The sequence below is a fragment of the Phascolarctos cinereus genome, unplaced genomic scaffold, assembly GCF_003287225.1.
Source record: "Phascolarctos cinereus isolate Bilbo 61053 unplaced genomic scaffold, phaCin_HiC Scaffold_726;HRSCAF=1367, whole genome shotgun sequence".
NCBI classification, from domain to species: Eukaryota; Metazoa; Chordata; class Mammalia; order Diprotodontia; family Phascolarctidae; genus Phascolarctos; species Phascolarctos cinereus.
In genome coordinates this window covers 422,775,465-422,802,017 of record NW_027556098.1, presented here as the reverse complement: position 1 = coordinate 422,802,017, position 26,553 = coordinate 422,775,465, and the positions used below count along the sequence as shown (strand labels likewise).

Genomic DNA, 26,553 nt, shown 5'->3' with positions numbered 1-26,553 from the left:
TGACACCAAGTCTGATGGAATTCGTGGCTTGTATCAAGGTTTCAATGTCTCAGTGCAGGGTATCATTATCTATAGAGCAGCTTACTTCGGAATCTATGACCCAGCAAAAGGTATGCTCCCAGATCCCAAGAATACTCACATTGTGATAAGTTGGATGATTGCTCAAACAGTGACTGCTGTAGCAGATGTGGTCTCCTATCCCTTTGATACAGTAAGGCTGCGAATGATGATGCCGTCTGGATGCAAAGGAGCTGATATCATGTACACTGGAACAGTTGACTGCTGGAGAAAGATTGCTAAAGCTGAGGGTGGCAAAGCTTTCTTCAAGGGTGCATGGCCCAATGTTCTTAGAGGCATGGGTGGAGCTTTCTGGCTTGTCCTGTGTGATGAATTCAAGAAAGTAATCTAAGTACACCCTAACTAAAGGAACCAGTGAATATAGATCTTGTAGAATACTTAGCCATACTTGGCATTTTGGACTATTGACCTTCAAGAAATTCCTGTTGTCTTTTTATCCAGGCCAGATCATGTGATGGGAGCCAGGAAATGCTCCTAGAAAAAGGGGCTCATTTATTGTGATCCATTATTCACACAGTGGAACTGATGTTGATTCAGTATATTGATTCCACTGGTTTTTTGGGATATAACAGTTACTGTGGGTCCAAGGAGGCAGATCAACTTAGACCATCTAGTTTAAATGCTCTCTTGTAGGACCATAAATTTGTGTTTAAGTATTTATTTTAAAAAATCATGTCTCCCATTTGTACTTAAGCACTATATATACTGTTTTGCACAGCTGACTATTGGGCATTCTGCTGTAAAACAATAAATATGCAGAAGACTCTAAAACTCCTGGATTATCCAAAAAAAAATCATACTGGAGATAAAACTTTGGAATCTAATTACCAAGGGAAGGCCTACTGCTGCAGCACAAACTTTCCCCCCTGCTCTGGTTTTCCCTTGCTAATTAGATGCCTCTGGTGTCTTTTTAATCTCCACTACTCTGTGCTCTGCCCTCCCCTTAGGACCCTCTCTGGCCTCCTAGTCATTCTCTTTCCCCATATCTAAAGGAACAACTGTAAAATACCCTGTTCCCCTCCCCCAGCATTGTCCCATTTTCAAAAATTGTTCCAAAAAGCCTTGTTGGCCTTAGTATGGTGCCTGGCACATTGAAGATGCTGGGATTTTTGTTTGTTTGTTTGTGTATTTGGCTTTTTTTTCTTTTTTGGTCATTTTAGGGGTTTTCAATTGAATCTGACACTTTGGAACTATTTTGGGGTTTTCTTGGAAAAAAGTACTAGAGTGATTTGCCTTTTCCTCCGGTTCATTTTACAAATGAGGAAAGTGAGGCAAATATGGTTAAGTGACTTACCCAGGGTCACCCAGGTAGGGTCTGAGGTTGGATTTGAATTTAGGTCTTCCTCACTCCAGACCAGGCACTCTGTCCAGTAACCCACCTAGTAAGGTGCTTTCATTGTTTGGCCTGTTCAGCCTGCAGAACCCCAATTTTGAAATAGTGTCTGCTCTAAGAAAGAAACAAAAATGAAATTAGGGTGCGTGTGTCAATATTTTAATTTATCTCAAGCTGACTTGACATGAATTACATGGGAGTTTAGTCCAAAACTCGCCTCCCTAAGGGGACAGTTTAGAACTGGCTCCATTTGGGATTTGGGGGTACAGGGTTATGCCCTTGTAAAAGTAGAACTTCCCAAAGGGTGCCAATCAACTCTGATTGGTCAACACAGTGGGAGGTGGGGTATGTTAAAATGAGGTCTTGAGTTAGTGACTTATTGTGTCTTAATCCTGAGCTGTTCAATTAGACCACCCCTAGTCTTGGGCTATCTAGGCAGAAGAAAATGTCTCTACCCAAACCCGAGCAGCTTAAATCCATTCAGGCCTGGGCTGGAGTTTGCCCAGAATAAGATTATCCATAATGTCCTTGTGAAAAGTGAAGGGGGCTGAGAGCCCTAAATCACAGCCAATTAGGGTTAAAGTCAGAGGTGGAGTAGGAGGGTTAGAGTCAGAGGCATTCATCCCTAAGTGACTCTAACCCTAAATACTTTTTAATCTAATGTTAAATATGCAGCACTAGGGAAATAAGGATTGTGCCAATTGAAATGTGTTCCCAGTAAGGAGAGCAGGGCCTCTGGGTGGCCTCTAAAGGGCTGAGTGAAGCAGGAATCATGTCATGAAGGTGGGAACAAGGACCACTTCTTTGCAGTTAGAGTACAGGTAGGCCATCTGACCTCTCTCACCTCCTGGCTCAGACCTACCTGGGAACTGCAAGCCCAGCAATCAAACTTTGGTTGTAGATTAAGCCAAAGGAGTTGGCCTTTATTTTGAGGTGCTGGCAGCAAATGGAAATGAGTTTGTCCTAAACTAAATTAGAATGTGGTCTCCATTGGCCTTTGCAAAGACAAGGCTCCCACTTTCTTAGAGAATGGAGGAAAGAAGGCACTGTTCTAAAAAGGACAGGACTTATTAAATGCCTCCTATGTTCCAGGCCCTGTACTGGGTAGGGGTCATGCAAAGAAGGGAAACAGCAGTGTCTGCCCTCAGGGAGCTCACAGTCTAATGGGAGAGACAACAAGCACACAATTGCATACAACTGACAACTGGATATAATTAGTAGAATGAAGGCTGTGGAATAAAAAGATTTGAAAAGTATGTGATTTGGAAATCATGGTGGAGAAAACAAAAAGCAGGATCCTCAGATGAGAGTGTCTGGGTGGTCACAAGTCAGTAAGCATTTATTAAGCACCATCTATGTACCATGCACTGTGTTAACATCTGGGGATTCAAACAGAAAAGATTTCTCCTGATGGAGTTTTCATTTTCAAGGGCAAGACAACACAGCAAAGGAAGAGATTTGGGGCAAAAGGCACTGGGACATGGTGGCAGAGTCAGTGAGAAGTTCCAAAGTAGTGCAGCCAGGGGCAAATGTGGACATGTGTGAGCTGACCTCCTTCTGTGGAGGTTTGGAGTACATGAGTTCACCCCATAGTGGGAAAGAGAGACTGTGGGGGGAAGGGGAAGTGCAAGAGCTTCTCTTAAGAGCGAGTGAGGGATGCAACAGATGAATTATTAACAAAGAAAAGCATGACATTCCTATCATGGTTGTTCACATTATGAATGAATACAATGCAAAGAAGAGTCATGACTCAGAACACCAAGTGAAAAGAAAATATCTTTATTCTTGGGAATCTAAAAAAAATCAGGAAATAGTAATAAATTCCTTAATTGCACAGAAGTTCAATAGAGAAATAAAGGAAGCCAAAAGTGAAATTATTCATTACAGATACAAGACAAATCAGATGTTTTAAATAAAATCTAAGGGACTAAAATGTGAAGAGATTTTTATGTGTGAGAAAGAATTGCTCCAAAATAATACAACTTCTTGCAAATCATACTATACCATTCTGCTAAACATACATTTTGCATGTAGCAGATTGGTAAATGAGCTGAGCTCTCCCAAGCATCAAAGGATTGGAAGAAGTGTTCAGTCTCTTGTGCGATATCCATCTGTCTGCCTTTTGACTCCTGATCCCCAGTGCTCTAGAGTTCTAGTAGCATGTTGAAATAATGTAATTTTATAAACTGTCAATATCAACCTCTAGCCCCAGTTGATAAAATATTACATTTTTAAGGAAGCAAGGAACCCTCCTTTCCCCACATAGTTACTCTTATTTCTCTATAATTATTAAGGGGCAGCTAAGTGGCGCAGTGGTTAGAGTTCCAGCCTTGGAGTGAGGCGGACCTGAGTTCAAATCTGGGATCAAATACGTGACCCTAGCTGTGTGATCCTGGGCTAGTCACTTAAACCAAATTGTGTAAGGAAAAAATATATATATGTAATTAAATATTAAAATGAAAGAATATATTCCATCAAAAATTGAAAGCAATCACAAAGAAGACATTTTGACTGATACATCATAGCCAGTGTCTTCTTAAACCCTCATTATAAAAATAGAGAACTCATGTGGTTTGAAATAGTCTCATACCCCCAGTTGAGGCCATATTGTGAGTAATCTCTCTTTACAATTTTTTTCATACTTTTCTCTAATGAAGACTTTATTACAAGGGGCTGCCAGGTGGTGCAGTGGATAGAGCACTGGCCCTGGAGTCAGGAGGACCTGAGTTCAAATCCAGCCTCAGACACAGGACAATTACTAGCTGTGTGACCATGGGCACTTAACCCCATTGCCTAGCCAAAACAGACTTTATTACAGAGTTTTAGGAAGTTTACTTGTTAATTTCTTTATTTTCTCTTCAGGGATCACTGTTAAGTTATTTTTCTTCCAAGAATATACAGTATTTACCACCTCTTCATAGAATATTCTTTATTTTTAATTTATTTTTAGTTTTCAACATTCACCTCCACAAGATTAAGTGCCAAATTTTCTCCCCATCTTGTCCTTCCCCCTACCCCAAGATGGCATGCATTCTTAGTACTCCTTTCCCCAATCTGCCCTCCCTTCTGTCTCTCCCTCCTTCTCTTTTCCCCTTCCCCTTCAATTTTCCTGTAGGATAGGATAGATTTCTATACCCCATTTTCCATATATCCTGTTTCCCAGTTGCATGTGAAAACTTTTTTTAATATTTCTTTTCACAGCTTTGAGTTCCAAATTTTCTACCTTTCTCCCCACCCACCATCATGGAGAAGACAAGCAACTCAATAGAGGTTATATATGTGTAGTCATGCAAAACACTTCTATAGTTATCATGTTGTGAAAAACTAAGTATATTTCCCTTAATCCCATCCTTCCCCCATTTATTCTACTCTCTCTTTTTGACCCTGTCCCTCCTTAGAAGTGTTTGCTTCTGATTACCCCCTCCCCCAATCTGCCCTGCCCTCTATCATCCCCCTCCTCTCTTGTCCCCTTCCCCCCATTTTCCTGTAGGGTAAGATAAATTTCCATACCCAATTGAGTGTATATGTTATTCCTTCCTTAAGCCTTGGTTATATTTTTTTATTCTTTTATTTTGTTTTACAGTGTTGATTTCTCATGTAGTCACTGGCTTCCAATTGCTCTATTCTAATTTTTAAGGAAGTATTTTCTTAAGTAAGCTTTTGGACTTCCTTTTCCATTTGCCCAATTTTGATTTTTAGGGCATTCTTCTCCTTGGCTTTTTGGACCTCTTTTGCTATTTGGGTTAGGCTGTTTTTTAAGGAAGCAGTATTTTTAAGGAATTCAGTATTTTTCTGGGTCTCCTTTAGCAAGCTGTTGACTTGTTTTTCATAATTTTCTTGCATCACTCTCATTTCCCTTCTCAGTTTTTCCTCTACTGCTCTTACTTGCTTCTCAAAATCCTTTCTGAGGTCTTCCAAGGCCTGGGACCAATTCATATTTTTCTTGGAGGCTTTGGATGTAGGAGCTTTGACTTTGTTGTCTTCTTCTGGTTGTGTGTTTCGATCTTCTTTGTCACCAAAGGAAGATTCCACAGTCTGACTTTTTTGCGAAGTTTGCTCATGATCCCAGCCAATTACTTCAGTTATGAACTGTTTGTTAAGGTAGGGCCTGCTTCCAGTGTGGAGAATGTACTCTCCCAAGCTTCAGGGGTTTTGTGCAGATGTTTTCAGAGATACTTCTAGGCACCTGTAAGTTTCCAGTTCTTCCTGGATGGTATGCTCAAGGGTGAGGTGTTTACTCCTTTCCTGTGCTCTGGTCTACGAGTGACCACAAGCACTCTTTCCTGCCTCAGAACTGTGATGAGGATTTTCTTTCTACCACCACCCCAAGCTCCATCATGCCAGCACTCCTCCTTACCCCAGGACCACCACTCAGAACTGTGACCCAGATCCAAGCAAGGGTAAAGCAAGACAACTCCACACCACCAAAGAGATCCCTGCAGTCTCCCTCTGATCAGCCACTTAATTACCCCTCAGTCTGTGGGTTGGAAGCTCTGGAAGCAGCTGCCACCCTGGGGTGCCCCATCAGGACTGGGCCTGGAAATGAGCCTCTCTCCCACCACAGTCACAGACCCCTCCTACTGACCTTCCAAACTGTCTTTGGCATTCAATGTAATTACTGAACCCCCCAGTCATTGGAGGGAATGGCCCTCGTCAATCTGATGTTTTCATATTCCAGGAGACATTAGCAAGGTCATCCAGCAGATGCCATATGAAGCCTCTTGCAAATGTTCCTTGGAAGTCACAGGAATGGACAAACAACCACAATGTGCCAGGCACTGTGCTAAGCACTGGAGATACAAAGAGTGGCAAACAGCAGTCCCTGCCCTCAGGGAGCTTCCAGTGTAAGGGGAGACAACCTAGAAATGTGTACAAAGTAAGCGAGATATAGGACACATAAGACATAAATTAGTACAATTAAGACACTGAGCCATTGAGGACTTGGAGAAGGCTTTCTGGAGGAGAGGGGAGTTTACTGGGACTTAAATGAAGCCAGGAAGGTCAGTGGTCAGAGCAGAGGTGGGAGAATGTTCTAGGAATGGGGGACAACCAGGGAAAATGCTGAGAGATGGAGGGACTTGTGAGTGAAACCTCTAGGAGGCTACTGTCACTGAATGGAAGAGAACATGTGGGGCAGAAAGGATGTGACAAAAGGGTGTGACAAGACTGGAAAGCTGGGAGAGGGCTGAGTCATGCAGGGCTTTGAGTGCCAAAGGGAGGCTTTTGTATTTGCTCCAGGAAGCAGTAGGGAGCTAGTGGTGTTTATTGAGTGGTGGAGGGATGGGACGTGGTCAGACCAGCACTTTTGGGAAAATGACTTCGGGGCCAGACCAGAAGGGGCAGAGTCCGGAGGCTGGCAGACCCCCTCCCCCAGCAGCTATTGTAATAGTCCAGTTGTGAGGTGATGGTGTTTTGTTGGAAGCTGATTAAGAAACAGTAACAAGGAGTATAAATGTGAATGGCTATATTTCTAGGTTGGGAGAGTAGGTGCCTAAAGGACTTTATTTCCTCCCCCCAGGCATAGGAGAATAACTGAGATCTCCCTGGGGAGTCCTGAATTTCATTCGGTCTGGGGTGGGGGTAGATCTGAGATCAGAAACCCAAACTCAAAGGAAAGAGTATCTGTTTGTAGACATCTCTGTATCATTGAGGCAAAGGTGGCCACAACACTGAACATAGGCCACCTGACCAACCCAGGCTGTGTTTTGGTGTTCAGCCCTTCATTTCACCACTTAGCTCTCCCTGATCTGGGCTAGGAAGGGGCCACCACCCTGGCGCCCGCGCTCTGGGCTCTGGAACTGGCTCTGATCTAGCTCCTGTCTTAACATAAAAACAGACTTTTCCCACTGACCTTCTAAGTTGTCTTTGGCGTTCCTGGATTGAGAAGTCTGGAAACCTCCACAGCTGCCTGTGATTCATTCCTCTGAGGCCTGCTCCAGGTTCGTTGTGGCCTTGGCGCCCATGCCAAACTCTTCTCCATACACGGTGCGATATGCCTTTCTCATCAACCATCCAGGCTGTCTTGGGCTGGAAATTTGTTTTACTCTGTCTTTTTGTGGGTTTTGCTGCTTCAGAATTTGTTTAGAGACATTTTTTATGGGTCTTTGGAGGGGTTTGGGGGAGATCTCAAGCAAGTCACTGCTTTCATGCTACCATCTTGGCTCCACCCCTCCCTTCTCTCTCTAACCTGATTTCCCATTTCCCAGACTATCCCACGTTGGGATACCATGGACAATCTTGTGGTTCTCTTTCCTTTTAAGATGTTTCTAGACAAGTGCCCTCTGTCAGAGTTGAATCCTTATATTTTGCAGCTGGGCTCTTAAGTGAATCTTAGAGAAATAAGAGATGAGCAGCTATTCTTCTTAACCACTCCATCAATAAATTCTTATGAAGGGCCTACTATGTGACAGGCACTCTGCTAAGCAAAGAGGATACAAAGAAGGGCCAAAGACAATCCTTGCCCTCAGGGAACTCGAAGTCTAATTTTCAGTTCCTGGTTCTGCCTTTTCTATCAAAGAAAAAGATACTAAAATGTAAAGTGGGAAGAATGAATATTTCTTTGAGGTGGAGAGGGGAACGAAGTGAAAGGTTGGTGAGAAGAAAGGAACAGGACACCTAGCTGACCAATATAAAATAAATTACACACCAGAACACTGAAATCACTTCTTTCTGCTCATATTTGTACTTTTGGGACTCCTCAGAGTACCTGCCACATAGATATCATATACTAATACACTTAATAAACAAACACTTGATGACTTCATGTATAGCTGGCACCAAAAACAGTGGACTCAGAGAAAAAGAGCTTCATTTTCAGTTGAGTATCATTGCAGAAGTAAAATGATGAGCTGAAAAAATTCAGAAAGTGGGAAGCAATTGGGACTCTGTGTCTGTCTCTCCACAAACATTCCCAGCAGAATTATTTGTTAAATACCCAAACTAAAAACCTACTGTCAGTTGGTTGGAGAATAAGAATAAAATGTAGTACACAAATTGGAAGAACAATCTAGTGCCAGGAAAATTAGAAAGATTTCTCCAGAGAAAGATGGAGGACATCAGTGCAATGATGGAGAGTGAAGCAAGCAGGTCTCAAGGAACCACGTAGTTTGGCTGCAGCCACAGAGTTAAAGCCAACGTCAACAGGTAAAAATCACAGTATCACAGAAAACATGAAAATAATGCATTCAATGAAAACAAGAACAATGATGTGGATATTACCTGATTGAGGGTGGGGCTAAGAGTTGCCAAAGAATGTAAATGTAAGGACAAGTGTACAATCATTTAAAAACTTTTGGTGGTTTGTTCTTCCATGTTAAATACTTATTTTTTAATTTGCTTTTCCTTATTCTTTTGTATATATTTAAAGGCCTGGGTTTGTCAAAATTGGATATGAAAGTAAAATTTAAATTCATAGGATTACAGATTACAGATATAGAGCACAGAAGGGCCCCCTGGAGGTCAGTCAAGGAGTGTAAACTCTGAAGACCCACAAAGGTTGGTAACTGACTCTAAGGCCAGCTCTCTAGACAGGAGTCTTGCTCTTTGCTGTAGTTTTTACACCAGCCACTTAGGACTCACCCCAACCTGTTCAAGCTAATCCTGCCCGGTGGGAATGAAAACCAGGTTAAGCATGACAAACCAGCAATGACTGTAGCAGATAGCGCACACCACAGTTCACCATGTGAGTTCCTCACCTCTCTGTGGAGGAGATGGCAGGTTCCATCATCAATTATCAGGAATTAACTAATATCATTCACTACAATTCATCAAAATTAGAAGGGCATGAAGTATTCTCATTATTGACATCTCTTACCCGCCCACCCCTCTAACATAGGCTCTCATCACCTCATGCTTTGATTACTTGCAGTGGATGCTGGTGGACCTGCCTGCCTTAAGTTCCTCCCCACTCCAATCCAATCTCCATTCAGTCACTATGGACAGTTTAAAAAAACCCAAGTCTCCTTGCTCATGTTACCACCACCACCACCACCACTGCCACCATTTGCCCAGGTAAATTCCAGTGGCTTCCCAGTGTCTCTAGGATAAAATTCAACATGCTTTGGAATTCAAAGCCCTTCCTCATCTAGTCCCCTTCCCCCTTTTCAGTCTTCTTATAACTCACTCTTCAACATGTGCTCTTCAATCTAGGGACACTGGCTTGCTGACTGTTCCATTAACAAGATACTCCGAGCATTTTCTCTGGCTGTTCCTCATGCTGGGAATGCTCTTCCCTCCTCTGCTGACTACTGACCTCCCTGGTTTCCTTTAAGTCACACCTAAAAATCCCTCCTCCTACAGGAAGCCTTCCTCACTCCCTATTAAATCCTAGTGCCTTGCCTCCGTTAATTATTTCCTATTTATCCTGTCTATAGCTTGATTTGTATATATTTGTTTGCATATTGTCTCCCCCATTACATTATAAACTCCTTTAGGCCAGGGACTATCTTTTGCCTCTTTTTATATCCCCAGTATTTAACACAGTGCCTCGCACACAGTAGGCCCTTCACAAATGTTTACTGAAGGAATGTTTAAAATAACGCAGTCACTGTGAATACAGTCCTAGAAAATGGGCTTCCTTTGTTCACCTTCACTTCATGCCAGTCTTTTCCTGCTTCTCTGAAAATTTCATATCATCCTCTTTTCATAACAAAATGATATTCAAGGGCATTCACATTAGGACAGTTGATTCAGGCATTTCTTCCTCAATAGGCACTCATTTCTTTCCAGTATTTTGTTGCCAGATAGTATGCTGGGACTATTTTTTACATAGAAGACCTTTTTTTTTTTCATCAGTCTAGGTCAAAGGGTAGTAAAACATTTGTGAATTTTCTCACATAATTCCAAAGTATTATTGTCCAGAAAGTCTGGATAAATATAAAGCTTTACCAATCATCTATAAATTGGTATTCCAGTCTGGCCATAGTACCTTTGACATGATCAGTTTCCACTATTTTTGTTAGCATCTTTGACAAGCTGTTGGGTATGAGATGGAGGTGAATTTCTTAAACATGCTTAGATTTCTCTTATTAGTGAACGAGCACTTTTGGCAAGGTCAAGATCATGCCCATCTGTTCTTTAAACTGTTCAGTTCACTTGACCACCATTTGGAAGTGGCTTTAGGGCATAAATATTTGAGTCAATTCCCAATATATATGTAATATCAAGCTCTTGTCACAGCATTGTATAACAAATATTTTTTTTCTCAATTAGCAGTATGGCTTTTTTTTAAAAAAGCAATTGAAATCCAGCCTCAGACACTTAATGCTTAACTAGCCGTGTGACCTTGAGCAAGTCACTTAACCCCAATCACCTCGCCAAAAACAAAAAAAAGCAATTGAATTCATTTTGTTTCTGTAAAACTTCAAAATATTTTATATAATTAAAACTATCTCTTAGCTTCCCCGATCTTCCCTATTCCTTTATTATTTAAGAATTTTCCCCTCAAAGCTACTTGGAAATGAAAAAAATAGAAAAGTAGATTAGAGGGACAGGTAAGATCAGGATGGATGATAACAGCTGAACTAAAGAAATATAGTATTTCATAAATCTGAGAGCAGCGTCCTTGAAAAACAACTTTTTATCCAATAACAACTGCTGGTCAATCAAGAAGGAGGCTTAGGAGAAAATAGGTTCCTACCAACATTTCATATTACAGGACAACGAAGTGAAAATGAGAACATGAGAGAGGAAAAAAAAAGAGATGATCTGAATATTAAAGAATATAGTATGGAATATTGAAAGGGGCCAGATAAAGTCACTTTCTCTACTTTGACCAAGAAAAGCATTTTCAGCCTTCAAAGCAAAGATACAAACAATAGACCGTTTCAAAGGCACCAAACCAAAATGATTTTACACTGATAAAAAGCAATGGAAGACGATGAGGAGTTAAACAGTCAAATGGGCCAGAACAAACAACCAAAAGAACACAAGCCTTTGCATCAAATATTTCTAACAAGGCTCTGCTCTCCAACAATATCTAGAGAACTACCAGAAAGATTTAATACCAACAATCCATTCCCCAGTGGATAAAGTGGTCAAAGGTTATGTCCAAGATTCCAAGGGTCCTGCCACTTAGATGAGGAAAGTGAACAGGGAATCCCATCAGCCTCCTCCTGAGTCACTCACCTGGACAAGGGCAACTTGGAATTCTGGCTTCTGGTTTCACCAAGTGGGTGATGACAGCTGAAGGCCTGCTCATGGGAAGAGAAATGGGAAACCACTGGGAAAGAAATTCATCTCAATTCAATCAGCCTCTAACTCATAGATTGTGAATCACAAGTGAAGAAATTAATAGATTAGTAAGATTTTATTAGTAATTATTACTTCTTGGTGGATAATTTCAACTCTTCATATATGTTTCTAGGAATAGTCACTGCATTAAGCTAAATATGACAATACTTTTTCTAAAAGCTAAGTTCCTTTCTTTTAAGTATAAGTGGGTAAGTTCCTCTTTTCTTTAAAGCCCCTGAAGGAATTTCCTCTTTCCAGCAACTGCAGAAATTCACATGTATCAAAAAAGCAGCATTCCTAAACACAGAAGTCTTGCTGCAGAACAAGATTTCTAAGGCGATCTCACTGTGGCAGGCAGGATGATGGACTTGGGTCCTGATCCAATAGAATCCTAGTTTTAATAGTTGTTATACCCCAGAAATATCCCATGTGCTCCCAACACATCTACACTCCGAATATTGGCAACGATCCCAAGGTGCACTCAACTTGCTTCAGAAGTACCTAGCCTAAGCACAACTCAAGTGACCTGTCTTTTAGAATTAAATTATGTTCAAAGTTACTTTCTTAAGATTTTTTTTCACTTTCCATGACTGTATATTCCTTTTTTTTGTTTTTTGTTTTTGTTGTTATGATAAACACAAGCTCTGTACATCACCCATTTGTCTCAGACTAAAGAGGACTCAGCAGATCTGATTAGGTTGCAGTTACTAGCATCGCAAATAAATCATTATACTTGGAAGCTTTGTGCCTCAGACTTTTCTGTTTCAGGCAATAAATTAACACAAGGGAAAACTATCCTTACCCACAGAGATAGCATTGTCCTAACTCTCCAACATCACATCTCTATATAGGTCCTTTTGAGCAGGGTTCAGGTGTCTCCATTCTCCAATGTAAAGTCCAAAGTTCCCATCCAGGAATGTCAATGGATACTGAAACATCAGACACAGACTTGCTCTCCCAGGGAGCATGACTCTCCAGTCCAAGAAAGACCCATGCACTTTGTTGGCTGCATAGGGAGAGCTTCACAAACTATTTCTAGTTTGGAGTAGTCCATGTTCCATATTTGCAGACAGTGACTTCTGTCAGAGACCATTGTGGGGGGAGGAGGAGGAGGAGGAGAGAATGACTTAATCAGAATGAGAAGGAAATAGAGGTCATTTGGAGGTAAGAACTCTGAGGAGAGGGACGCCAAGAAGAAAAGAGGGCAACTGATATGGTCAGAGAAATATGAAATTGAGAATTAAACAAGTGCTAGGTGTCAAAAAGTTATAAAATTTTTAAGATCAGGGGTCAGTGCCTCTTCCCAGATCTGAAATCAATCAATTACCTTCCTACAGGATAGGCTAGAGAGGAGTCCGGTTGATTCAAATAAATTTGCTTCTGCAAAAGCTTTTTAATGGTTGATGATCCAAACTGTTTTTTTACCTTCTAGGATTCCCCCTATTCCACAATTTGTTAAAATTTCTCCCCCATTAGGGGCAGCTAGGTGGTGCAGTGGATAGAGCACTGGCCCTGGATTCCGGAGGACCTGAGTTCAAATCTGGCCTCACACACATAACACTTACTAGCTGTGTGACCCTGGGCAAGTCATTTAACCCCATTGCCTAGCCAAAAAAAAAAAATTCTCCCCCATCAAACTACTTGACACCGAGGAAAAATGAAATGAAAGATGAAAAAATGTGACAGACAAGAGGACAAATGAGAAAGAGCTGAACTTAACACAGTGTCCTATAAATCCAAGAGCCATCAGTTGCTTCAGTAACAACTTTTTATTTGATAACAATTGCTGCAAAACCTGGAAAGAGGCTTAACAGAAATAAGGTTCAGACCAATACCACATCCGAGGATGAGGACAAAATGGGCACAGGAGAGAAAAAATAAGATGGATCATCTGAATGTTAGAGAATCCAATAGGAAATGTTGAAAAGGACAGGATGGGGTAACTTTCACAACTGTGGCTGTGAAAACATTTCTGACCTCGAAGAAGAGATGCATAACCTAGATCATTTGGAAGGAAAGCTAATAACTGAGGAAAAGGGTATGCACATTTTTATAGCCCTTTGGGCATAGTTCCAAATTGCTCTCCAAAATGGTTGGATCATTTTAAAACTCCACCAACAATGCATTAATATTCCAGTTTTCCCACATCTTCTCCAACATTGATCATTGTCCTGTTTTGTCATGTTGGCCAATCTGATAGGTGTGATGTTGTACCTCAGTGTTGTGGATTTGCATTTCTCTGATCAATAATGATTCAGAGCATTTTTTCATATGACTAGAGATGGCTTTAATTTCTTCCTCTCAGAACTACCTACTCATATCCTTCCACCATTTATCAATTGGGCATGCATCAATATTCATTAGGGGATTTGTTGTATAATTTTCTTTCCCCATTTTGGCTCTTCCTGGTTTAGATATCAGCACCATATTTGCATCATAAAAGGAACTTGGTAGGACTCCTTCTATGTCTGTTTTCCCAAACTGTTTGCATAGTATTGAAATTAATTGTTCTTCTATGCCCAAGGGCTATAAAAGTGTGCACACCCTTTGACCCAGCAATAGCACTTCTAGGGCTATATCCCAAAGAGATCATACAAATGGGAAAAGGACCCACATGTACAAAAATATTCATAGCAGCTCTTTTTGTGGTGGCAAAGAATTGGAAATTGAGAGGATGCCCATCAACTAGGGACTGGCTGAGCAAGTTGTAGTATACGAATGTAATGGAATACTATTGTGCTGTAAGAAATGATGAATAGCTTGACTTCAGAAAAACCTGAAAGACCTGTATGGTCTGATGCTGAGCAAAGTGAGCAGAACCAAGAGAACTTTGTACACAATAACAGCCACGTTGTGCGATGACTAATATTGATAAACTTAACCTTTCTCAGTATTACAAGGATCTAAGACATCTCCAGAGGCCTCGTGATGGAAAATGCTATTCACATCCAAAGAAAGAACTATGGCAGTTGAATCGCTATCATTTTTTTCCTCTTCTGTTGAGTTTTATTTCCTCTTTCTGATGGTTCCTCTTATTGGTTTTAATTTTTACTTACAACTTCACTAATGTGAAAATATGTTTAATAGGAATGTAAATGTATAGCCTATATCAGATTGTGCACCATCTTGAGCAGGGTGGTGGGGAGGAAGGGGGAGAAATATTTTAAACTCAAATGCATATGGAAGTGATTGTTGATAAATCAAAATAAACTAATACAATTTAAAAGAAATTAAATGTTCTTTAAATATTTGGAAACATTAACTTGTAAATCCATAAACTAATACAATTTAAAAGAAATTAAATGTTCTTTAAATATTTGGAAACATTAACTTGTAAATCCATCAGGCTTGGAGATTTTTTTCTTAGGGAGTTCATTGATGGCTTGTTCGATTTCTTTTTCTAAAATGGGGTTATTTAATTACTTTATTTCTTTTGTTAATCTGGGCAATTTATATTTTCGTAAATATTCATCCATTTCACTTGGATTGTCAGATATATTTCAGTAGAGTTGGGTAAAATAGCTACTAATTATTGCTTTAATTTCCTCTTCATTGGTGGTGTATTCACCCTTTTCATTTTCGATACTGGTGATTTGGTTTTCTTTGTTTTTTGCAATCAAATTAACCAAAGGTTTATCTATTTTATTGTTTTTTCCCCCTAAAAAAAGCTATTAATTCTGTATATTGGTGTAGGGGGTGTTCAGGGAAGACTAGTACCTCTGGTGTGAAGGCTGCCAAGCCCTCTTCAAGGCTGCTTTCCATCCTCGGTGTCCACCTGTTCCACCTAACCCTCATCTGTGGTTCCAAGAAGCTGCAGTATGTGCAGGTAGAGGGTAACTGAGGGGTCTCAAACCCATTGGTGAGTTAGGGATGCATCTGCCCCAAGCATGTGAAGACTTCCACTGGTGGAATGGGTGGATGAGAACAATCTGTTCCAATGGCCCTGAAGGCAGCTGAAGCAGGTGCTGTGGAGCACTTAGAGCTTGGCTAGACATCGAAGAAGCCAAGGTCACACACTGCATCTTGATTCCGTCCTGCCACTGGACTGTGATGTTTCTGGAAGAGAGTGCGGCTGATGAGTTAGTGCAACTCTGCCTCACTGAAATCCAATTTTACACGCCAGTCAAAAGACATCACCCACACCACTTCACCATTTTTACCTTTCTCAAAGTCCTCTGGTGACAAGCAAGTGATGAAGCAGCAGGTGAGGATACACTGGGAGCTGGAGTCACAACCCTGCACACAGGTGGCCCAGGCCATAGGGTCGTTTTCTCACTGGAAGCAGCAGTGGGATTCGGCACGCCCCTGGGTCTCTGAACAGCCTTTTCTGGATTGTAACGCTCACCTCCTTGTGTCAGGAAGGGGCTAGAAACGGTGCCCTAAAAATCATCTACTTAGTGAGATGCTTAAAATCTAGCCAATGGCTGAGACTTGCTCAAGCCCACTTGTCTTCACTAGCATCACAAACGTTTAGATTCCTTAAGAGCCTGGCCAATGTGGTGGGTCTTAATAAACCTTGTCTTTGGCTGAAAGAAGATTTGGGTCAAATTCATTCAGGCAGAACCCACATGTTGTGATTTTAGGGTCCCAACACCCCTAAACCTTTAAACCTCAACATATGGTTCCCTGACTGTGAAAAACTCCCTAATCTCAAATTTTTCTCCAGCCAAGACTCTAAGGGTCCTAGCCATCAACTTCCAGGTGACTGCTTAGGCTCTATACCAACCTCTGACTGAGTCCAAGGTCTCTAGCCCACTGGACCTGAATGCTGACCCCTTGAACAGGACCCAGCGAGGCAGAGACAAAAGTGCCAACTGAAGAAGAGGTTTTGAATGCCATTAAATGCATTTGAATTCAGAGGCTCTTTTCATGTGGCAAAGCACCTGGTGCTGATTCTATTCCAGCTCAGATTTACAAGGTAGGGGATCCACTGCTCATACAAAAGCTGACGGAAATCTTCCAGGTTATATAGCAAGAGGAGATTATCCCCCAGGAGATCAAGGATGCCACCATTGTCCATCTCTATAAAGGTGAAGGAAATGGATTGTCGTGTGATGATCACAAGGGGGGGTCTCTCTCTGTCACTACTGGCAAGATTCTTGCCAGCATCCTCCTTCATGGGCTGATCCTTTACCTAGAAGATGGTCATCTACCTGAGAGTCAGTGTGGCTTCAGAAAGGGCAAAGGAATGGTTGATGTGGTATTTTCTGCTCAACAACTCCAGGAGAAATGCCAGACCAAACATAGGTCTGTACACAACATTGTGGACCTGACCAAGGCCTTTGATATTGTCAGTTGTGAAGGCTTATGGAAAATTTATGTCAAAACTTGGTTTCCCAGAACGGGTCATCAGCATTGTACATCAATTTCATGATGGCATGCTTGCCCAGATTCTGGATAATGGACAATGCTCTCATGCTTTCCCACTTACCAGGGGAGTGAAACAAGGCTGTGCGCTTGTGCCCATGCTTTTAAGCATGATGTTTTCAGCCATGTTGTCAAATGCTTTCGATGAGGATGAGCATGGCATCAAGGTCAGCTACTGCACTGATGGTAAATTCTTCAACCTGAAAAGGCTGCAAGCCAAGACCAAAGTGGAGGGAGTGTTGCTGCATGATTTTCTGTTTGCACATTGTGCACTCAATGCAGACACTGAAGCTGAGACACAACAAAGTGTGGATCAAAAACACAGGTGCTCCATCAGACACCACCAAACCATCCATAAGTGGAACCATCAGTTACAGCAAATGGAGACATTTTGAATGCTGCGGATAAGTTCATTTACCTTGGTGGTGTGCTCTCCAGGGATGTACACAAGGATGATGAGGTTGACACGCACATTACCAGAGCTAGCTCAGTGTTTGGGAGGCTCTGAAGGAAAGTGTGGGAGAGAAGAGGGATTAGACTGACTACCAACTGAGGGTCTACAGAGCCCTTGTGCTGACCTCATTGGTGTATGTCTGTGAAACCTGGACAGTATCCCAGAGTGCCAGGCCAGGAAACTGAATCGCTTCCATTTGAAATGTCCTAGGAAGATTCTGAAGATCACCTGGCAGGACAAGATACCAGACCCTGAGGTCCCTTCTCCAACTAAAGTGCCAAGCATTCAAACTCTGCTTCAGAGACTGCAACTCTGATGGGCTGGCCACACTGTTTGAATGCAAAATGTGTGCTTGCCTAAAAGACTATGTTAGGGAGAATTCACACAGGGCAAGTGCCCATCACATGGTGGTCAGAAGAAGCGATGCAAGGACACTCTCAAGGTGTCTCTTGAGAACTTTGGAATTGATTGTGTGACATGGGAGACAGTGGCACGGGACCGCGCAGCACGGAGTACCCACATCAGAAAAGTTGCTGCGCTCTATGAGCAAAGGAGAATTGAGATGGCTCGAGAAACACAAGATACACCCCAAAGGTTCACACAGATGGTTTGAGCCTGCCTTGTGGCAGAGCGTCTGGAGTGCACATTGGTCTGATCAGCCACAGCTAGATGCACTGAAACTTGACTCTAGCATCATGATGTCATTTGGTCCTCTTTGAAAACGAAGGACACGGATCAACCAAACAACCCACACAATACACAAACACACTGTAAGGGAATGTAGCAATACAAATACACAAAACACAAGTACACAGTTACAAGTATTCCACACTGTGCTAGCAATTCACTTGAATTATAGAAGTCAACATTTCTATCCGAGCACAAAACCAAAAAGTTAACCAAACACAAAACAAACTGTGCAAGCATCTCCCCCCCCCAATTCTTTACTGCGTACAGAAATAAAACCCTGCTCAGACTGCATTTATAAAAGAGAGAAGAGACAAGCTGCAGGCCATAGCTGGCCCTGCATCAAAAGAGAAAAGAATCATGCAAAGCCAAGTCCATGTGCCCACAAAACAAGCCAAAAAGGAATGAAAAACTAAACACACAGGCCTTACCAACTGATCCACATCAAGAAAGGGGGCCCGGGAGCATTCCTCACAATGAAAAGCTGGGCTTGACCACAGGCAGTGGCCCTTCATGGAGCCAGAGGCGGGAGCATTGAACTCGTCAAGTGAGCTGAGACTTCTGCAAAAGAAGAATCGAGCAGCACCTGTCCCTTCTCCCCATACTGAAGCTCAAGGCTTCACCCCACACCCCCCTTAAAAACTTCTGACGCTAATGCATGTTAGCAGGATATTTACTGCTGCGGTCTCTGACCTGACAATGCTCCGAGACAAATAAAGCAGGCCTAGAGATGGGAGTGCCAGGAATCAAGTAGTTTAATTAATCAGTTTCAGAGTGAGGACTGTTCTCCTAGCTGAAGTAAAAACACAGGTTATACACCTAAATCACAACAGAGGAAGGGGCAGACAAGGTGGATTACGAACAATTATTTCATGGTTTCCCATCAGAAACCCGTAAGTTCCACCATACAACCATGCTGGAGTCCTCTTTGGGAGTTGTGACCACTTCCCCTAGAGCACAGAACCAGAGTGCTCTCCCAGGAGCAGGTTCTTCAATCTTTGATTCCACTCATATACCCTCCAGTGACTGTGAGTGTTGCCAAGGTTTTGATTAATCTGTTCAAGCTGGGTTGTGAGCTCTGACTCCACTCAATAAATACCACTGGCTCCCTACTGTTTCTGGAGTAAATACAAAAGCCTCCCTGTGGCACTCAAAGCCCTGCATGACTCAGCCCTCTCCCCACCTTTCCAGCCTTGTCGCACCCTTTCTGCTCCACATGTCCTCTTCCATCCAGTGACACTGGGCTCCTGGAGATTTCACTCACCAGACCCTCCAGCTCTCAGCATTTTTTTCCCCCTTTTTGCTAGGCAATGGGGTTCAGTGATTTGCCCAGGGTCACACAGCTAGTACGAGTCAAGTGTCTGAGGCCAGATTTGAACTCAGGTCTTCCTGAATCCAGGACCAATGCTCTATCCACTGCACCATCTAGCTGCCCCATCTTCCAGCATTGTCTCTGGCCATTCCCCATGCCTGGGATACTCTCCACCCTCTGATCTGACCACTGACCTTCCTGGCTTCCTTTAAGTCCCAGCTAAACTCCACCCTTCAGCAGGAAACCTTCTATCCTAGTGTCTTCACTGCAAATTTGTCCCACTTATCCTGTATCTAGTTTCCTTTGTACATATCTGCAGTTCCCCCCCTACATTGTAAGCTCCCTGAGGGCAGGGACTGCTGTTTGCACTCTTTGTATCTGCAGTGCTTAGCACAGTGCCTGGCAGATGGTAGTTGCTCATTTGTTGACTCCTGTGACACTTCCAAGGAACGTTTGCCAGAGGCTTCATATGGCATCTGCTGGATGACCTTGCTGATGTCTCCTGGGATATGGAAACATCAGATTAACTAGGGCCATTCCTTCCACTGACTGGGGGTTCAGTAACCAGGTACATATAATACACACATGATAATCATTAGCCTTTGATCATTTCCCCAGTTCCATTAAAAAAAACCCTTAGTTTTAAAAAATACCAATACATCTCAAATAAAACAGGATGTTTTACAACATACAAAGCAATTTTTTTAAAGAAAATGGGCTTCCTCTATAGTATTAAGAAACGTAAGCAAATTTCCCTTGGGTAAACTCTGGGACTCTGTCTCTGACTGTGTCTGTTTCTCTGTCTCCCTCTCTCTTTCTCAGTGGAGCTATCCATACATTTTAGCCAACTGACTCTGTTATGAGACTAATTATCCAAGGAATGATAATCACAAAAATAGTCAATATTTCCATAGTGACTTAATGTTTGCAAAGCATTTTACAAATAATGTCCAATTTAATCTTCGAGTCAACCATGGGGGGTAGATGCCCTTATTACCGCCATTGTACAGATGAGGAAACTCAGGCAGGATTAGGTCACATGACTTGCCCAGGGACCTACAACTAGGAAGTGCCAGAGACTGATTTGGAATTCAGGCCTTGTGGTTCCAAGGCCAGCACTTCATTCACCATGTCACCTAGTGCCTTAAAGAAAGCATTACAGAAATTAATGTCTAACAGTTCCAAAACACTGAAAGAAGGACTTTTTCTGCCAGCAAACACTAGGAAACAAAGTGAGGATCAATTATTTTGGGAACGGCTGAAGAAATGCTACCAAACAGTATTTCCGAGAAAAATCATTACATTTATAGGGTTGCATGCAGAGGATGGAATTTGGAAATGTTCAATGAGGTTTCTTTCCTTGGGAGGCCTAATGAAGTCTGTGCTACAGCAGGAGGCCTTCCTTTGGAAATTTGATCCTAAGGCTTTGTCTCCAACATGATTTCTCCAAAGTAGAGTAAAATAGGAGCTCAAGGGGAAGCCTTTCCCACATCCACTGCCTTTATCCACCTTCATTCCGATAGGAATAAGGATGTCTACTGATCACCCTCCTCTAGAGAAAAGCATGGCCCCCTGAGCATATTTGTAAGACTTCTCTCCACAATGAAGCCTCTGATAGAAAGTAAGAGATGATCTCTAGCTGAAAGCCTTCCCACACTGAGTACACAGGGGTCTGCTCCTCAGAATGGTTTCTCTAAAAGTCCAGAAACTCTGAACCCCATTTGAATGCCTTTCCTCATTCATGACATTTCCATCTAATATGGCTTCTGAGATGGGCAACAGGAGGATTGTTACCTGAATGCACTACCACTTTGATTATATTTATGAGGATTCTCCCAAGTGTGGAACCTCTACTGTTTCATATGTTAAGAGTGGTAACTAAAAGCTCTGCCACATTCATGAGGTTTGTCTGCCGTGTGGACTCTCTGATGTTTAACAAAATCTGAGGTGTGAAATCATTCTACATTGATTACATTAATAAGATTTCTCCTCAGTATCAACTTTTTGATGTTTAACAATGCTGGAGGCCTGTCTGAAAGCATTTCAACATTAATTCTTAGGGCTTCTTGCCAGTGTGAATTCTCTGATGTAAATCAAGATGTGAGCTCCATGTGAAAGATTTCCCACACTTCTTACGTCCATAAGGCTTCTCTCCAGTGTGGATTCTCTGATGTTCAGCAAGATACCCCCTAAACATGAAGGCCTTTCCACACTGATTACATTCATAAGCCTTCTCTCTAGAGTGGCTTCTCTGTTGTGAAGCAAGAGTGGAAAGCTGGGGGAAAGCATTGCCAAAGTAATTACATTCAAAAGGCTTCTCTCCAGTGTGGATTCTCTGATGTGCAGCAAGACTGTGCCTATCTGTGAAAGTCTTTCCACAGCAATTACATTCAAAAGGCTTCTCTTGGGGCAGATAGGTGGCGCAGTGGATAGAGCACTGGCCCTGAAGTCAGGAGTACCTGAGTTCAAATCCGACCAAACACTTAACACTTACTAGCTGTGTGACCCTGGGAAAGTGACTCAACCCCAACTGCCTAAAAAACAAAAAACAAAAATCAAAATGTTTCTCTCCACTGTGGATTTTCAGGTAGGTGGCAAGATTCTGCCTCATTTTGAAATTCTTTCCACATTGATTACATTCATAAAGCTTCTCTCCAGAGTGGTTTCTCTGATGTGCAGCAAGATTGCACCTGTCTGTAAAAGCCTTTCCACAGTGATTACATTCAAAAGGCTTCTCTCCACTGTGGATTCTCTGATGTGCTGCAAGATTTGGCCTTGGTGTGAAAGCCTTTCCACATTGATTGCATTCATAAAGTTTCTCTCCAGTGTGGATTTTCTGATTGCCAATAAGGAGTAATCTGTAGCAGATAGCCTTCCCACATTTGTGACATTCATAAAACTTCTCCCCAGTACACATCTTCTGAGGCCTGTCAAGATCTGAGATCCAACCAAAGGCCTTCCCACACTGAGGACATGCATATCTTTTTATCACAGGGTGAAATCTAGGTTGGCAAGGAAGACATGAGGATGGGATGAGGTTGCTTCCCATTCATTATATTCATTAGGCTCCTTTCTGATGGGAATTTGCTGATGAGTCATGAGCTTACAATTCTGACTCAAGGAATTCCTACCTTTATTACTTACAGAAAGCATTTCTCCAGTGTCACATTTCTCATGTCTAAGGAGATCTGAATTCCAGCTGAAGGCCATTTCCCATTGGTTACCTGGATACACTGGCATTTCAGGAGGCTTCCCATGGGATGGAAAAAGGTCTAGCCCTTCAGTAAAGCACTTGCTATATTCACTATCCTGAACACAGTCATTGCCTGAGGTCATTTTCTTACAGTGATTTTGGGATTGAAGACTGTCTGAATCTCTTTCCAATTTCATCAAATTCCCAGTTGCTCTTTGGATTTGTATCTAACTTGATATTAGAGTCATGGATTTCTCTCAAATTGAAGCCACAGGGACCATTATTCATGAATCTGTGCAGGTCATGTTCTTCCACAAAATTCCCAGATTTCTAGGCACCTCACGTACTTCGAATCTGGTCTCTACACTTGAAGAAAACAAACACACATACACCAAAAGTCATACACACAAAAGTGTATGCAATAGCAGCAGTTACTTAAGATTTATGTGGCTCATGACTTTCTCATCACCAGTCTACAAACCAACAAAACTTTGTGAACTCTTAGAGCAAATGTTGACATTAAATAAGCTGTATCTTTGTAAGGAGAAAAGACAGATGGGCTGTGAGAGCCTATATATGAGACCTTTAGCTGAGAACATCTATAAAATTTCCCCCAGTTTTCTGTCGTCTTATAGTGGCTATGTTGGTTTTATCTGTACAAAACCTTCTTACTTTAATGTAATCAAAATTGCTCGGTTCGCACCTCACTCTGCTCTCTCTTGTATTCAGAACTTATTCTGCTATGAATAAGTACAAAAATGATTGTTTCCTGTTGTTCCATTCTCTTGTAGTATCTCTCTTTAGGTCTAGGTCATGTATCCATTTTGACCTGATCTTCATAAATGATCTAACATACTGGTCTATGCCCAATTCTTGTGATACTTCTTTTAAGTTTTCCCAACAATTTTTTTTAATCAACTAATGAATATTTACCCTTGCATCTTAAGTCTTTCCAACTGTTAAATACAAAGCTTCTATATTTATTTGCTCCTGTAAACTGCATGTCTCATTGTTCCATTGATCTATCTTGTTATTTCTTAGCCAGTAACACACAGTTTTGAACATTAGGGGCTTATAAAAGAGTTTAAGATCTGCCTCTGCTCAACCCCTTTCCATTTTATTGCTTCTTTATTAGTTCCTTTCATATTCTTGACCTTTTGTTTTTTCAGATGAATGTTACTAATTTTTACTAACTCAGTAAAATAAGTTTTTGGTCATTTAATTGGGTTGGTCTTTATAATATTAATTACTTTATGTGAGATTGTCTTATATGGGCCCCACCTATGCATGAACAGTGACTATCTCTGCAATTGTTTAAATCTGATTTCATTTGTAAAAAATGTTATTTATATTTATTTTCATCTGTTCTCTGGGTTTCTTTTCCCAGATGTACTCCAGGAATTTAATACTGTCTAGTGTTATTTAAAATGGGGTATCTCTTACTATCTCTTCCTGCATGGTTTTGTTGGTGATATTTAGGAATGTTGATGATTTATATGGGTTTAAATCATACCTTGCTACTTTGCTAAAATTATTTACTGCTTTAACAAACTTTTTGATTGTGTCTTTGGGATATTCCAAGTATATCATCCTATCATCTACAAAAAAAAGTTAGTTTTATTACTTTATTCCCTATTCTGATTACTTCTGTTGCTTTTTGTTAGTGATATTGTTAGTATTTCCAATACAATACTGAATAATATAAGTGACAGTGAGTATCCTTGTTTCACACCTGATCTTAGTAGGAAGGTTTCTAGCTTATCCCCATTACAAATAATGCTTCCTGATGTGTTTAGGTCAAAGTTTGTTTTTTTTAATCAGTTTAAGGAACAATCCATTAATACTTATATACTTTCAAGGGTTTTTAATAGAAATGAGTGTTGTATTTGATCAATAGCTCTTTCTTCAGCTATTGAATAATTTACACTAAGTTAACACATCCCTTTATTCCTTGTATAAATCCAAATTGGACTCAGTGCACAATCTTTCTAATATATTGTCGGTAATTCCCTAGCTAGTATTTGACTTAGGATTTGTGCATCCATATTCAGTAATGCAATTGGTCGACTTTCTTTCTCTTTCTTATTCTTCCTGGTGTGAGTATCAATATCATATTTGTTTCACAACAGGAGTTTCTGTACCCCCTCTTTGCTGATTTTTCCAAATCATTGATTTAATATTGGAATTAGTTGATCTTTAATGTTTGGTAAAATTTCTTTTCAAATCTATCTGCTTCTGGTGCTTTTTGTCTCAGGGAGCTTATTATGGCCCGTTCAATTTCTTTTTCTAAAATATATTTACTTATTCTACTTCTTCTTCTGTTAATCCCATGAGAAGGTTCCAGCATGACTGACTAGCTCTCTACTCCCACCTTATTCCAAGAAGATTCACTTGTACATGAGAACTTCTCTATTTTACCTCTTGCTACCTTATTTTATTTTTTTGCCTGTTAAAATATCTTTTAATATGCAACATATCTTCCTTTTGTGGTAACTCCTGGGTTTTCTTTCTTTCTCTCTCTCTCTCTCTCTTTCTACATTTTGGCAATCATTTCAAATACTGTGACACATATACTCTAAATTGTCATGAAACCACACTTTGATCATATAGGATATTAAGCAGGCATCAAACTGTCTGATGAAGTCTGTGCTGCAGCTCGAGGCCTTCTCTTGGTCATTAGATCCCAAAGTGTGGTCTCCAACATGATTTCTCCAAAGTACAGTCAAGTATGAGCTTTGGGGAGCCATTCCCACATCCATTGCTTTTATCCACCTTCTTTACAGTAGGAATACATTTGTGTACTGATCACTCTCCTCCAGAGAAAAGAATGTCTTGGCTGAGCACATTTGTATGGCTTCTCACCACAATGAAGCCTCTGACAGAAAGTAAGAGATGATCTCTATTGAAAACCCTCCCACACTGAGTGAGTCCATAGAGAACATCTCCTTAGAATGGTTTCTCTAATACTAAAGAAGCTCTGAACTCAGAAAAACCTGCAAAGACTTATATGAATTGATGACAAGTGAAGTGAGCAGAACCCAGAGAACACTGTACACGGTAACAGCCACACTGTGCCATGACTGACTTGAATAGACTTAGATCTTCTTAGCAATGCAAGGATGTAAGAAAACTCCAAAAGACTCATGGTAGAAAATGCTATCCACATGCAGAGAAAGAATTATGGAGTCTGAATACAGATCAAAGCATACCATTTGCTAGTTTTTCCTTTTCTTTTCTTTCTTTATTCTTTTCATTCCTCCATTGGTTCTAATTCTTCTTTACAACATGACTAATGTGAAAATATGTTTAATATGAATGTATATGTACAGCCTATATCAGATTGCATGCTCTCCTGGGGATGGGGAGGGGAGAATCAGGGAGAAAATTTTAAACCCAAAATCTTATGGAAACAAATGTTAAAAACTAAAAGTAAAAAGAAATTTGAAAAGAAGCTCTGAACTCCATTTGAATACTTTCCTGATTTATGACAATGATCAGAGAAAGAAGACATGATTGTTGCCTGAAGGCATTACCACCTTGATTATATTCCTAAGGTTTCTCCCAAGTGTGGTATCTCTTTTGTTAAATATGCTAAGATTGGTAACTAAAATCTCTGCCATGTTCAGGACAGTCATGAGTTTTTTCTCCAGTGTGGATTCCTGATGTTAAGCAGAATTGGGAGCTCAGTGTGAAATCATTCCTCGTTGCTTACATTCATAAGGCTTCTCTTCAATGTGGATTTTCTTATGTGCCTTTCCACATTGATTACCTCTATAAGGCTGCTCTCCACTGTGGATTCTCTGATGGGCAGCAGGACTGCACTTGAGTGAGAAAGCCTTTCCACACGGATTATATTCATAACATTTCTTTCCGGTGTGGATGCTGTGAATGCCAATAAG

The 26,553-nt window shown here is 41.1% G+C and overlaps 1 protein-coding gene and 1 pseudogene across 2 annotated transcripts in view; one reads left to right on the top strand and one right to left on the bottom strand.

Moving 5' to 3' along the window:
* The window catches only part of LOC110220099 (ADP/ATP translocase 3-like), a 50,943-nt gene extending 38,563 nt beyond the window's left edge, over positions 1-12,380 (top strand). The window contains 1 exon segment of the mRNA XM_078146277.1: positions 3-12,380. Coding sequence (XP_078002403.1) covers positions 3-409 — 407 coding nt within the window. The 3' untranslated portion in view covers positions 410-12,380.
* Positions 12,381-17,027: 4,647 nt separating this feature from the next.
* Positions 17,028-26,553, bottom strand: part of LOC144454411 (uncharacterized) — a 20,064-nt pseudogene continuing 10,538 nt past the window's right edge. The window contains exons 2-3 of the transcript XR_013482753.1: positions 18,581-23,020; positions 17,028-17,512 (exon numbers count right to left, since the gene is read on the bottom strand). The product of XR_013482753.1 is annotated as an uncharacterized LOC144454411 (transcript). The remainder of the gene's footprint in view (positions 17,513-18,580; positions 23,021-26,553) is intronic.